The 13,309-nt window shown below is 50.8% G+C and overlaps 2 protein-coding genes across 2 annotated transcripts; one reads left to right on the forward strand and one right to left on the reverse strand.

Annotated features, from left to right (window-relative positions):
* Nucleotides 1-101: 101 nt before the first annotated feature.
* LOC100826246 (scopoletin glucosyltransferase) lies at nucleotides 102-1,811 on the reverse strand. The gene has a single exon (XM_003571951.4). The coding sequence runs from the start codon at nucleotides 1,677-1,679 to the stop codon at nucleotides 192-194; it is 1,488 nt and encodes a 495-aa protein (XP_003571999.1). The 5' UTR covers nucleotides 1,680-1,811; the 3' UTR covers nucleotides 102-191.
* Nucleotides 1,812-5,549: 3,738 nt separating this feature from the next.
* Nucleotides 5,550-8,070, forward strand: LOC100828100 (basic leucine zipper 19). The gene is made up of 4 exons (XM_003571957.4): nucleotides 5,550-6,100; nucleotides 6,827-6,917; nucleotides 7,279-7,405; nucleotides 7,660-8,070. Exons 1-4 carry the CDS (start codon nucleotides 5,742-5,744, stop codon nucleotides 7,812-7,814), a joined length of 732 nt encoding a protein of 243 aa, XP_003572005.1. The 5' UTR covers nucleotides 5,550-5,741; the 3' UTR covers nucleotides 7,815-8,070.
* The last annotated feature ends 5,239 nt before the right edge of the window (nucleotides 8,071-13,309 follow it).

Here is a 13,309-nt window from a genome sequence, read left to right on the forward strand (position 1 = left end):
CTTTCTTTAGTAGAACACACCATTGATTAGATTGTTCGATTTTGCGATCTTATTATGTATTCTGTCGTTGGTGAACTGTTCAGGCCAGTTACGTCTGGATCTAAAAAAAAAGGAAGCAACAGCAATGATCCCAGTTTCAGTTAACAGTTCATACAAATCCATCCATTCAAGCATCCCCAATGGAATGCAAGCTACGCGCGGCGAGCCATCAACTCTTCCATGAGCCGTCCGACGTCACCGTAGGACGACCCGCCGTGCTCCACCGCTGCCCTGGCTTTCACGCCGAGCTCCATAGCCTTCCTCCGTATCGCGTAGCCGTCGCCAACATCGTTCATCACTCCCCGGATGGCTGCGGCGATCACTTCGCCATCGATGACCCGATGCGTCTCCGCGATGAATGACGCGTAGTCCCTGGCCCCGACGCTGAGCCCGGCCCCGAGCATCTCCACCACGAGCTTCTCGTTGAAGAACTGGTCGCCGAAGCGCGGCCACGTGACCATGGGCACGCCGGCGCTCACGGCCTCCAGCACCGAGTTCCAGCCGCAGTGCGTCACGAACCCCCCCAGCGCCCCGTGGTTCAGGATCGCCACCTGCGGCGCCCAGCCCCGGACGATGATCCCCCTTTCCCCTCGCGCCATTAGCTCCGCGAACCCTTCCGGCATCCACTGCTCATCATCCGATGCGCCCGTGACGACCCACACGAAGCTCTTCCCCGAGATGTCCAGGCCGCGGGCAAGCTCCCGTAACTCCTCCGGCGCGAAGCTCGACAGCGTGCCGAATGAGACGTACACCACGGATCCTGCCGGCTTACTGTCGAGCCAACGCAGGCATCCGTCTGCGTCAGGTGCCCCGGGTGCCGGTGCCGGCGCGACAGGGCCGACGAGCCAGACGCGGCGGCCGAGCGTGGCCTGGTAGTGCTCGACGTAGTCCGGCTCCAACTCGTGGAAGCTGTTGAAGACCTCGCCGAAGCTCCGCTGGTCCTCGGCGTTGACGGTCTTGAAGAAGGCGAACGACCCCGGCTGCTTCCGCGGGTCCACCATCTGGCTCCGCCTCAGCTCCACCCGGTGCGGCAGCCCCGCCAGGGAAACCATGGCGTCAGGGTCGTCATCATCGTCATCGGGGCAAGAAGAAGAAGAAGACGACGGCGGCTGATGTTGTTCCATCGGGTTGGTGCGCAGCATGACGTCGGTGCACGCCCGCGCGAACATGCTGGTGCCGAGGAACGCGAGCCTGGGGACGCCGTGCGCCGCCGCGGCGTCCACGGACCACTGGAAGTGGCTGTCGGCGACGACGGCGTCCGGGGCCGGGTGGGTCTCGGACAGGAACCGGTCGAAGGGGTCGCGGAGCAGCTGGATCGCGCGGAAGAAGCTGTCGCGGTCGGCCGGGGTCTTGAGGGCGCTGCCGTTCTCGACGCCCGGAGGGAGCCCCACGTCGGGGAAGGGCACCACGGAGATGGAGATGGAGATCGCCACACGGGGATTGTTGGCGTTTGCGTTTGCGCGGTCGACGGCGGGGCGGATGATGGCGGCGTTGACGGGCGTGGTGAGGATGGTGCATCTGGCGCCGTGGGCCGCGAAGAGCGCGGCCATGTCGGCGATCGGGATCAGGTGGCCCCGAGCGAGGAACGGGAAGAAGAGGATGTGCGGCGGCGGCGGCTGCTGCTCGTCTTTGCTAGCCATAGCCGCCTGGCCGGAACGCCGGCACGGGTCTTCTTGGGAAGAACACGGCCGGCTAGTTGGTCAGTTTACGAACAAGAGAGTGATGATGATAGAGCTGCAACGTTCAAATCAGCTGCAAACCATGTCCTACTAACGATCAAATTAAGTCCTATCGTCATTCGCCACCCGAGTAATTTTAGCACGAGTTCAAGGGCGTACGTCGTGATTGTAGCTGCAAGTTGTCAAGTTGGACGAAAAAGAAACAAGTATTGTATGGTTACTTGATCAAGTGACGGCCGGAAGGCTAAATAACCAACTTAAACTACTCATCGTGTGGATAAAGGTACCGGCAGGCCGGACGGCCGGCCACCCTTTTCTTTCTCTTTCTTTGCTGTTTTTCATGTGCATGACAGTGTCGCACGGCCACTGGGGCCGATCGACCACAGTTTTTGATTTTCAGAACACCCAGCAGACCCATTTGCGCATCTTATTCATATTTGTATAGATTTTTATACAAATCTAAATCACTTGTTTTCGGTAGGAAAAAATACTGTAAGCCGACGGGTTCCGTAATACAATTGCGGCCAGACCCTCGCCACTGAATAGGTACTACCCCTCGCGGCTCAAGCAGACCGGCCGTTCTGCGCCTCCTGTCAAAGGGCCAGCTCGTGGATTGCTAGCTTTGATGACTTGAACCGCTGAGGCCACCTTCGTCCATGCATCGTGCTCTACCCAAACCCAAATCCTTCTCGTGCATGCAGGCAACACTGCAATAGCCATGGCTGCCACTTGACTTCGTCGAGCCCGCGCCGATCTGTCCTATCGATGATGATGGGGAACGCCTGTGAAGTCTCCCACTCAGCAGTCAGCACCCAGGTTTTTTTTTTTTTGAGCGTCCTCCGACTCTTGCTTGGAACCTGGGAGTCTGGGTCTCTGGGACACGGACGGACAAACGGAACCAGGTCCAACCCAATCTGTGTATTGCATCCATGCCGGCCGCTTCCTCCGAGCCCAGAGGCGGACGCCAGCACCGCACTGCAGTAATGGGCTTGGCCCAGATACAGGAGGGGATCGAGGTGGGTTGGGTTTGATCAAGGGATAGATTGGCTTGCTGGATTCGGCCCGGCCGAGTGCACCGAGATGTTTTCGTTTTTTTTTCAAAACAGAAAAGGAATTGAGAAATTAAAAAAGCACTAAAATAAGATCAAACAAAATTCTGAGAAATAAATAAATTCCAATTCATATTTATAGGGAGTGTCTATTTCTCAGTCGCCTAAGAATAGTTATTTTTCAACCGACAATCGTAACCATCTAATGAAAATTTTCTTATCCATCGGACCTACATTAATATTACATGAATCTCAATGATTGAATGAATCAAAAGGTTGTTAGCATCGACTAACAAATATTATTTCTCAGTCACCTAAAAAATAGCAAAACCGATATTTATATGGAGTAAAATTTGAATGAAATCATTTACTTTTCTTCTATACAACTCAGCTAATTAATTCAAACTCTCCGAATTAATTTCAAATAAAATACATTTAAGGGACTCTTGCACTAGGTAACACCCATTCACAAAACAAATCCTCAGAAACACACGATGCTGCAGTTGTTTAACAGCAAGAGTTAGGGGGCGGGCCGCCCGCGAAGCATGTGATGCTTGCCGGCAAAAGGAAACACGTTCACTCGGTGAAAACTAAGAATAATATAGAAGGGGTCCAGCGACAGCCGTAGGACAGCAAGAGACGCGAATGCGCGTCGAGGGATATAGAAATGGCATGCAGAGAGAGAGAGGAAAAAAACTTTAACGGATGGCTTTGCAAGGAAGGCAAGCTAGCTAGCCAGGCAGCAAGCATCGCAAAGGCCAGATCGATGTGTGTGAGCAGTCTCGTGTAGCATACACATGCTGGGAGCAAGCAAAGCAGGAAGGCGCCGGTGCATGTGACACGCATGTGGAATCATGCATCCATCCATCGCCCCTAGCTAGCTTGTTCGATATGGTGCTGGGAGATGATCGAGAATGTCCTACGGGCAGGGGTGCACATGGGCAACGCATTATTTGCGCACTTGCTTGCAATATGGCCAGATGCCATTATATTGCTTAAGTGGACTTTTCGGATGGAGTCAGGATAAATAGCATAAATTGTCATAACCACTTCACGATCACGAAACACAGTGGAGTAGCAATGTAGTAGATGATCTTTTAAGACACGTTGGGCGATACTGTCATGTGCATGCCCGGCCATGCTATGCATATATGCTTCGTGTTTTCTATCCGGCTAACGGACAGCGGATGACAGAAGGGAAGAATATACCACCGGCCGTTTCAGTTCTATCCGAGACGTACGTATAGTAGCTTCATGTCGTCAGCTTCTGTACGGGCAAATGCATGTTAACGTCAACAAATTAAATTTAACACCAAAGTAGATAATAATATGATGCCTTTCCTTCTACCATTCGGTTAAGAGGGCCGGGAAACGCCCAACCAGGGGTCCATTCAACACATACATGATCAATATATATATGTCGTGTGCCTCACAATTCAAGATTCTCAGCTAATTTTCGTTGACAGAACGGAATACAGAGGACGGAGGAACTTCCAGAATACTGTGACCAGGCAAGCAGGGGCGACGCAGAAGGGGAATGTCGTCATGAAAATGCAATGTTAGCTCCCGAGCCATGACACTGGGAGGATCCTCTGTACGTTCACCCACTACGAATTTCCAGCGAACACTCTCAACCCTGTTATCACAAACACGAGACTGTTACAACGGCGCATCTGAAAATGTTTTCACCATATTGGCAAAATCTATACGAGTGACACATGTCCGTCCGACGGGGCTAATATACGGCACGCGGGATCTCTGACACCTACGTGTTGGTGCGAAGGGAAATGGTAGGTTCCATTGCTCCAAGTAGAGTTCTCGGCTGGATCTATACTGAGTGGATTGTTTAACTTTAAGTCCCGTGACTTTATGTGACTGACTTGTGGGTCCCATGGCTATCTGGTCCGCACGTCAGCCACACAAAGTCAGGTAACTCACCGCAGAGAATTCTATATACGTGGAAGCAGATTAAAGCCGGAAAGGCTCATCAATGCAAGAAAATCTACTCATCTGACAGAATCCGGATCTGGGGTGCAAATTGATGCCCAATTTGCTCTGCACTACTGGAAGCAGATTGGCAGGAAAGGGCTACTAGCAAGGGAGGGGAACAGCATCCAAACACACAAGACTCCCCTCTTTCTCTCTCTCAGGCCCACTGAGTGCAGCACGTGGTTGCCGAGACCTGATGAACTGCCGCTGCCAGCTGAATTCTGAAATCCAGAAGCAGAGATAAACTCCATGATCAACCACTACTTGCAAAGAAAAATAAATAAAATAAATATACAATACATATAATATAACTCATCTCCAATCTACAGTGGTATTCTCTCACTTAGCTGTTGCTAGCTGTCTCCTTTCCGCCCCCATCATGTGACCTCCATCCTTGTTCCTACCCTTTTTCCCTTTAAGAACTCACTCATCAGACTTCTAACTAACCGAGTAATTAATCAACCACAATCCATCCTTAACATGGGCCAACTACGACCTTCTTGAGCTTAAAACACATCACAGAGTAGTAGTACAGTCGGGCTACCAAAGCATCAGTGGAGTTAATGAGCAAAGTTGGTGACGATACTAATTAGCATTGACATGAAACGAAATGAAATGAAATGATATTATTGTCATGTAGTACTACTGCTAGCACCAATAAGTAACTACCACCATATCTCTTGGATCTAATTGATGCGTAGTCCTAAAAACACATGCATGGCGCGCCACTAATAATGGCCATAAAATCACCAACTTATAGCCATGCAATGCATCCACACTAATGTTAGCTTGCCCCCACCTTTGCATGTGATGTGCACCCACACACACACGCACAAGCAATATATACACATCTCCACCTACACTCCCTACACTTGTAGCCCATACACATTACACATTGCATACTAGTACTACTCCTAGCTTCTGCAAGCTTGAAGGGGAAGGAGCGAGGAAGAGTGGAAGAGAAGCAGAGCAGAGGGAAGAAGAAATGGCGCAGCTGCCTCCGAGGGCGCCGAGCGCGGCGGGGCAGCAGGACTGGTCGGCTGCGGGCGAGTTCCTCGGGTTCGCGGCGTCCAGGCGGGGTGCGCACCGGCGCTCGGCCAGCGACTCGGCGGCGTTCCTGGAGGCCGTGCCCATGGACGACGACGTCATTGGCGGCGGCGAGTTCGACAGGCTCGACGACGAGCAGCTCATGTCCATGTTCTCCGACGTCGACGCGCCGGCCGTGTCGTCCGACGGCGGGGGCGGCGGCTTCATGGACATGGGGGACGGGGAGGAAGGGTCCGCCGGCGCGCGCGCAATGGCCGCCGCCGAAGGAGGATACGGTGACCCCAAGAGGGTTAAAAGGTCAGCTTCGTTTTTTAGCACAGTTCATAATTACCGTGGTGAAACAGTAAAAGCACACAATTTTTTTACTTTCAACATACATTTGTTTACTGTATCGCTGGAGCCCACAATTATCTACTCCTAAATTCTCTTTTTTTTGCCGGTAGTCTACTGCATTCTCAGTGAACCGGTAATTTGGGTGTTCACTGTTCACCGCTCGCAAGAAAGAAGAAAAAAAATGTAATTTTGGCGTTAACTACGAGTAGCTGTTCAAATTAACGACCATACATACAGTTAGCAGACTCGAGTAATAGCTAAAGTGGATTTTAGCTAGGAAAATTTACCACAACAAATTTGTAAATTTCATTTCTGAATTCTTACTGAGCACAATTCCTGCAGTGACCAGACTAGACTGAATGTGTGGTACAACAACATTGCACACCTGATCCTTCAGAAATAAAAATAACATACATTTTAGGTTTGAATCTGTAATTTCAGAATTGAAAATTGAATAAAACATTGTTGAGAACTAGATGTAGTGCAGTAAGTATACTTCCTTCTCAATTTTATTTACGGAATTGCGCATTCTCGTTATACTGTATGCGAAAGTAGCCTGAAACATACTCCCTCCATTTCATCATAATAAGTGCCTCAGACTTATTATAAATTTGAGACGTACTATGGATCGGGAGGAGTACCAAAGACCATGAATCTGACTGGCAAATTGGTTGGTTGTTTTTGCTTCAGGATATTGGCAAACAGGCAGTCAGCGCAAAGGTCAAGAGTTAGGAAGTTACAGTACATCTCTGAGCTTGAACGCAGCGTCACCGGTCTCCAGGTGATCATTTCACCTCTCTTGCTCTCACACAGAAATATTACAGATAGACACCACAATGGCAAACTACAAAAGGAAATTAAAAGATAGTAGGAATTAGAGTATACACATTCAATGCTTTTTCACTAGATGTCTCCAACTTACATCAGATTTTTTCTGTACAATCCAGTCACTGATTTTTTTATTCGAAAAGGGGGGAAAAGCCCCGGCCTCTGCATCAATCGATGCACGCAGCCATACAATCCGGTCACTGATATTCTTGAACCAGATATTCACTGTCAAATAAGACATTTTTCAGAGATAACAAAAAGAGAAACTTAACATTTGAGGTCCCTTTGTTTGATCGGAAGCTTATTTACTGCAGATGGAGGTGTCAGCGCTGTCCCCTCGAGTAGCTTTCCTGGATCACCAGAGGTCACTGCTCACCGTCGGCAACAGCCATCTCAGGCAAAGAATTGCCGCCCTCGCACAAGACAAGATCTTCAAAGATGGTAATGAACCGTCCGCCTGAACCCAGTGTTATGGTCTGCAATTTCGTATTCGATTGCACATTTGCAGCCCCAACCAGTGCAGTAAACACTCACAAAGAAAGCATACATTCTATTCGCATGTTAAATATCTGCTGATGGAAACTATATACCTAGCAACAGAAACATAAATTTCACAAAACGATTTTTCGATTTGCCTCTTAGTTAAGCCAGCCATGAGGCGTCTTGTTTAAGCTCACCCCAAAGATGCAATGCAGCTCACCAAGAGGCGCTCAAGGAGGAGATTGAGCGGCTAAGGCAGGTGTACCACCAGCAGCAGATCAAGGCCACAGGCGGCGCTGATATCGCTACGGCCGCCTCGATGCAGGCCAAGCAAGAGCTGCTGGCGTGCGAGGGAGCCGCAATGCGATAGCGAGAAATGGCACAACCAGCCTCTTTTTGTGGTGATTTTTCTTTTCTTTTGGTGATTCATCGTGTGGAAAGACACGACTGTTAGTAGATCATTTGTGCAGTTTGACCAAGTTCGTTGTTTTCTTTGTATGTGATGTTGGCTCACCCTAGCGATAATTGTGCTGGGATGGGAAATTGTTGGTGGATGTATTGTTTGGACCGTTCTTATATTTGTTTTCGGTAAAGATATCTGCAAGATGGTTTCTCACATTTCTTCAGTCTTGGGATTCTTGCAAACTGTCATGGCATACTAGATTACTAGTAGTATACTGCTTGCCATGTTAAAACTTGGTTTTGCCAAGCTCAAACAAGGGTAATGTCCGGGGTGTCATCATGAACACCTCTAGCCAACATGTCTACCCACACGCACGTTGTTGAAAGAAGAACGATACCGAGGTTGCATCCATATGTCATTGTCATCATACAAATACTGCTCCCGAGTTGGCGACTTCGAGTTCACCGCAGACGACCAACACCGGAGTAGAGTGATCGATAAGCCAACTTACTCATTGGTCAACTACATAGACCTGACCACATAGTAAACGCTGCTCCCGAGTTGACGACTCTGACTCCACCGCAGACGACTAACACTGGAGTAGAGTGATCAGTAAGCCAACTTACTCATTGTTCAAATATATAGACCCAACCCACATAGCAATTTTTGAAAAATCTCAAATGCCCGTGAGGTGGGATGGTAAGAGTGCAAAGTTTAGTTCCACTACCTTGCTATGACAGGGGAAGATTGCAAAGTGGCAGGAGATTGGGAGGAGGCATCTCCAATAGCTTGTAAGTTATACTGTGGATAAAAATATCCATGCCACCAAAACCAACAACACAGTATACAAGTAGTTCAATCGGTTGTATCTTAGTTGTCCAATGCCAAGTGAGAAAATATGCATACTTGCTCTCTCATTTTACTTAAAGTTTGTGCATGAGTTGTATGTTAATGTACTAGATAACTGTGGTTCTATTTTCGGATTCGAACAGTTTTGACTTCACATGGAACACTTTTTTTCTCAGATTTTTCCACATCGGATGTCACGATGGTGTCAGCCTCTCAGAAATGGTCCTTGAACTCCAAATCCGTATATATTTGGCCCGTCAATTATGCAATATGCATCATGGAATCCAATATGGAAATGTCTAGGGGAAATCGCACCACCGCTTGAATCCGGGTGTGAGACCAAAAGTATCTTGTTTTGCTAATCAAGAGAATGAATTTATATGATTTCGAGTTCATGACCATTTCTCTATTTTATCGCTAACGGAGGACCAAATGTACAGATTTCAAATTAATCGAAAGACCACTTCTACGTACACTTCTCTTATTTATCTACTCCATACTCTGTATCTTACGTGGTTTGCACCTTTCCAAGCCAAGTTTCACACGCCCTCGATTCCCGTTCATTATGTCTTGTCTAAGACATCGGATCAGCTCCATGTTTTAAATACTCCCTCCTTTTCACAAAGAATGGCACGCACGCATTTCAAGATTTTACTTTGACTAACAATTAGACTAATGATTTGATGGTTTTGTGCCACAAAAACTATGTCATTGGATTCGTATTTCAAAAACTGTCGGAGCACGGTCTCCTGCACCGGGGATGCCGAGCACCCCCTTTTTGGTTCGGCGGAGGGCGAGGTCATCGCTCCGGCGACCGCCGACGTGGCGATAGACTCGAGGTGTAGACACCAAAGTTTTACCCAGGTTCGGGCCACCCGGAGGTGTAATACCCTACGTCCTGCTTTGAGTTGTATTCACAAATTTGAGTGCGTACAGATCACCCGGGGAGTTCCCGGGTTGGCTACTTAGGTGAATGCTGTGCTATGTTCTAATCACTCGGGTTGGAACCGAGCGGAACCCTTTTACCGGTGTCATCGGTGCTCCTTTTATAGACAAGGAGATACCACAGGTGCCTATGCATGCAGCGTGACACGTTTCCAAGACGCGTGTCACGGCCGCACGAGACACACTTTGGTTGATCCGCGCTGGACGCCATGCAGCACCCTGTCTACTGTACACGGTAGAAAGAAATGGTTCGTAGGGTAGTCGCCCTAGCCTTGCTCAGCAAGATTAGGCCTGCCGATAAGACTCCTGTCGGTGCATTAAATGCACTGTGCCCGCCGTCTTGTCCGGTCTTCACTGTTCTGCGGGTCCCGCCTGCATGCCCGAGCGCGGGTTGCTAGGGTGGACCCTCCCGGCTAGCGCACCTGCTAGTTCCCGGGAGGAGTTCCTTCGGCTTCCCGGGACCGGGTTCCCGGGAGCGTCTTGTACTCGACCCATAGCTTTAACTTCACCAAAGGCCGACTCCTTGAGGCGGGCTTCCCGGACTCGTCGCTTCCCGGAAGGCCTTCCTGAAGGGGCTTCGTCACTGAGGACCCACGCGTCCCGTATCAGTGGGACCCCGTGGGCCACTGGTACGACAGTAGCCCCTGGGCGTGGGCCGGCAGCCTTGAAGCTCCTAGCAAGTGCTATCCTTGGTCAGTTGCCGGGCTACGCTCTATCTGACGCGTGGGTCCCAAGGGGGAAACCCCCTGGCACCTGGCCTCGCGGACCGCATTTATAGTTCCACTTCTTTGAGCGAAACGGTCAGGCGCCCGATTTCGTGCCTTATCTCCCTTAAACACCAGAGAGTTAAGGCCACGTCGCGCACCCCCCTCTTAATCTCCGATTCTTTAGGGCTCTTTATTGCCGATCGTAGGAGTGTCCGTTGCAGTCCGCCAATCCTGATAAATACCCAAGGCCGGCGGCGGGCACACTCCATTGTCTCTCGCTCCTGCCATCATCTCCTCCCAAGCTCCCCGCTCCCCAACTCTAACCGAACCACCTCTCCACCTCTGCCAATGTCTTCCAAGGGCCAGAACCGTCCCAAGGGGAGCACCAGCAAAGGGGATAAGGCCGGCAAGAAGGAGCTGTCGGACAGGGCCCGGAAGGAGGAGGAAATGCGGGCTAAATTTGCCTTCTTCCCCCCACCCCCCGGGTACAACGGCGAGGGGGTCGACAAGCTGGACTTGGCGCTGGCCACCAAGCACAACGAGCATGTTCCGACGCGGGTTCTCCCCGTCGGTGCGGAGCGCGACGAGCACTACTTCCGGATCTTCGGGAGGTTCATCCTTGCCGGATTCGTGCCGCCGCACTCCTACTTCCTTTCAGCCATCATGGAGACCTATGGGCTCATCATGGCGCAGCTTCACCCCATGTCGTTCTTCACATTGGCTGTTTTCGAACACCTCTGTGAAGCGTTCGTGAGGATGATGCCGTCGGTGGCACTATTCCGCCACTACTACTATCCGAGGGTGGAGAAGAAGGCTCCCCTGTCCTCGGGGGTAGTGTTCCGATTCTGCGACAGGATCAAGTCAGAATTCATCAAACTGGGGAAGAAAAAGATGAAGCACGAATGGCGCCGCGACTGGTGCTGGGTGCGCACCGACGAGCTCCAGGAGTTCCACGAGGAGCCCCTCGGGCCTCTGAAGGGCTCTGATGACTGGATGCTCCGCGACCAGAAGGACGAGGAGCTGGCCCCAATTTGTGCGAAGATCAAGGCGCTCCGTGAGGCTGGGCTCACGGACACGGATGTGGCACGCCACTTCATCGGGAGGCGCGTGGCCCCCCTGCAACGGCGCTCGCATCCGGCGTGGATATACACCAGGGCCGGCGATCGAACCCGGCTACAGCACACGGACCTCCTCCCGGAGGAGGTGCAGTTTTGGGTGAAGGGTATTACCGGCGAGGACAAACCTTACCGGCTGCCCCCCCGCTTGGAGCGCACCCGCTCCACGCCGGGATCCCGAACCCAGGAGCCCGGGATCTCCCACTCTACGATGAGTGGGAGATCATGGAGGACCCCTCGGCGCAACCCTCCCCCCCCCCCCCCCGCCGCCCAGGCCCGAGAAGGGCAAGGAGCCGGCTGCCGACTCTGGGAAAGGGGGCCAAGGCCGGGACTCCACCAAGGCAGAGGGCTCGGACTCCGACGACTCCTCGCCTGGCGTCGGAGGAGACCTCAGCGACGATGACGGCGACGACGATGTTCCCCCGACAGCCGGCAAAGTCGTGCCAGAGGAGGTCGACAAGGAAGAGGACGTCCCCCTGGTGAGGCGGTCCACGAGGCCAGCCACAACTCCAGGAGCCTCACGGTGACGCGGGGGCCGGTGCCTCCGGCGGCAGCGGCGCGGCTGCAGCAGCCGCTCCGACCAACCCGGCGACTCCGACAGTTCCCCCCGCGCGAAGCGGCCCTCCGGCGAGGAGCATCCTGGCGGGCAGGGTGCTCAAGCTCAAGCCGACGGGGTAAGTCCAATGTTGTCCATGTGAAATCATATGTGATGTGTAACATTGGCAAGTGTTTTAGATGAAACATTGATGTGGATACTTTGGATAATATGGATATTTAAGTGATGACATGTATCTTGTTTGGACTTAGTGCTTTGCTAGTGGTGTGTTGATCCATTAGTTTCTTATGTGAAAACATGGCGTGAGTTGTGTGAAACTTACCCTGAGTCAAGTCGTGGACTTGTGCTCGTACTGGTTATTTGTGGGTTCGCTTTCAGGTGTTGCCGGAGCTAGAAGAACGTGGTCGATGACGGGATCGAGAGACGAAGCTTGGGAAGCTGAGGTCGAGGATCAAGGTCATGCGGGACGTTCGTGCGAAGGAACAATGGAAGTGAAGACTACGATGATCAGGGAGGGCACCGGTTTGTCGTATGTTGTTTATACCGGAGATGTACGGTATTGGAGATATTCGATACGTGATGGTCGAATTTTGAAAACATCACAAGAAGAGTTGATGGCATGAAGTGACATCGAGGTGAAGATATGTAGGTCCAGCCGTGGCTGGATGAGAGCTGTTTAAAGATTAAACAGTAGCATCATCAAGATGGCGTCGGATGGAAAAGTGATCCACATGAAAGTTGTGAGCGTCGTCGAGACGAACAACTTTGCTTTTGGAGTCATCTCAATCCGAGGTCGTATGCGGGCCCCACGGGCAAAATACTGACCGGGACAGAGGAGTCCGTGTTGGATTCGGATTCGGTTTAGGGTTGCGAATTTTCCCTTATAAATAGAGGGCATCCTAGCTAGGGTTTTAGTAAGGACGTGAGGGAACTCAAAGCTTTGGATCTAGATCAATTCTTGGAGAGTTCTTGGATGCATGGTTGCATCTTTTGTAATCGATCGACATCATTGCAATAAAGAGATTCGTTGGCCGTGTCATCTCTGTTCTTCTCGGATCTTCGTGAAATGTTCGTGCTAGATCTTTCTAATACTTTGGTGCAGGTTCATCACAAGTTCATAATACTTTGCTGCAGGTTTATCACCGGATCAAGAGAAGATTGCAATTAATTCATCTTTCTTGTTATTCCTCGAAATTGGTTTTAGATTAATCCTCGTAACTTTCTGTCAGCTATTACTATTTTGATCATATCTTTTTATTGGTAAGTCCGATTGAGCTGATTCTTATTGTG

Source organism: Brachypodium distachyon, chromosome 3 (genome assembly GCF_000005505.3).
Source record: "Brachypodium distachyon strain Bd21 chromosome 3, Brachypodium_distachyon_v3.0, whole genome shotgun sequence".
Lineage (NCBI taxonomy): Eukaryota > Viridiplantae > Streptophyta > Magnoliopsida > Poales > Poaceae > Brachypodium > Brachypodium distachyon.

Bases quoted from the DNA above. Each gene is read 5' to 3' on its own strand.
- LOC100826246 (XM_003571951.4), bottom strand. From the start codon at position 1,679: ATGGCTAGCAAAGACGAGCAGCAGCCGCCGCCGCCGCACATCCTCTTC.
- LOC100828100 (XM_003571957.4), top strand. From the start codon at position 5,742: ATGGCGCAGCTGCCTCCGAGGGCGCCGAGCGCGGCGGGGCAGCAGGAC. The intron at 6,918-7,278 runs GTGATCATTTCA...TATTTACTGCAG, and splicing joins GCAGCGTCACCGGTCTCCAG to ATGGAGGTGTCAGCGCTGTC. The intron at 7,406-7,659 runs GTAATGAACCGT...GATGCAATGCAG, and splicing joins AGACAAGATCTTCAAAGATG to CTCACCAAGAGGCGCTCAAG.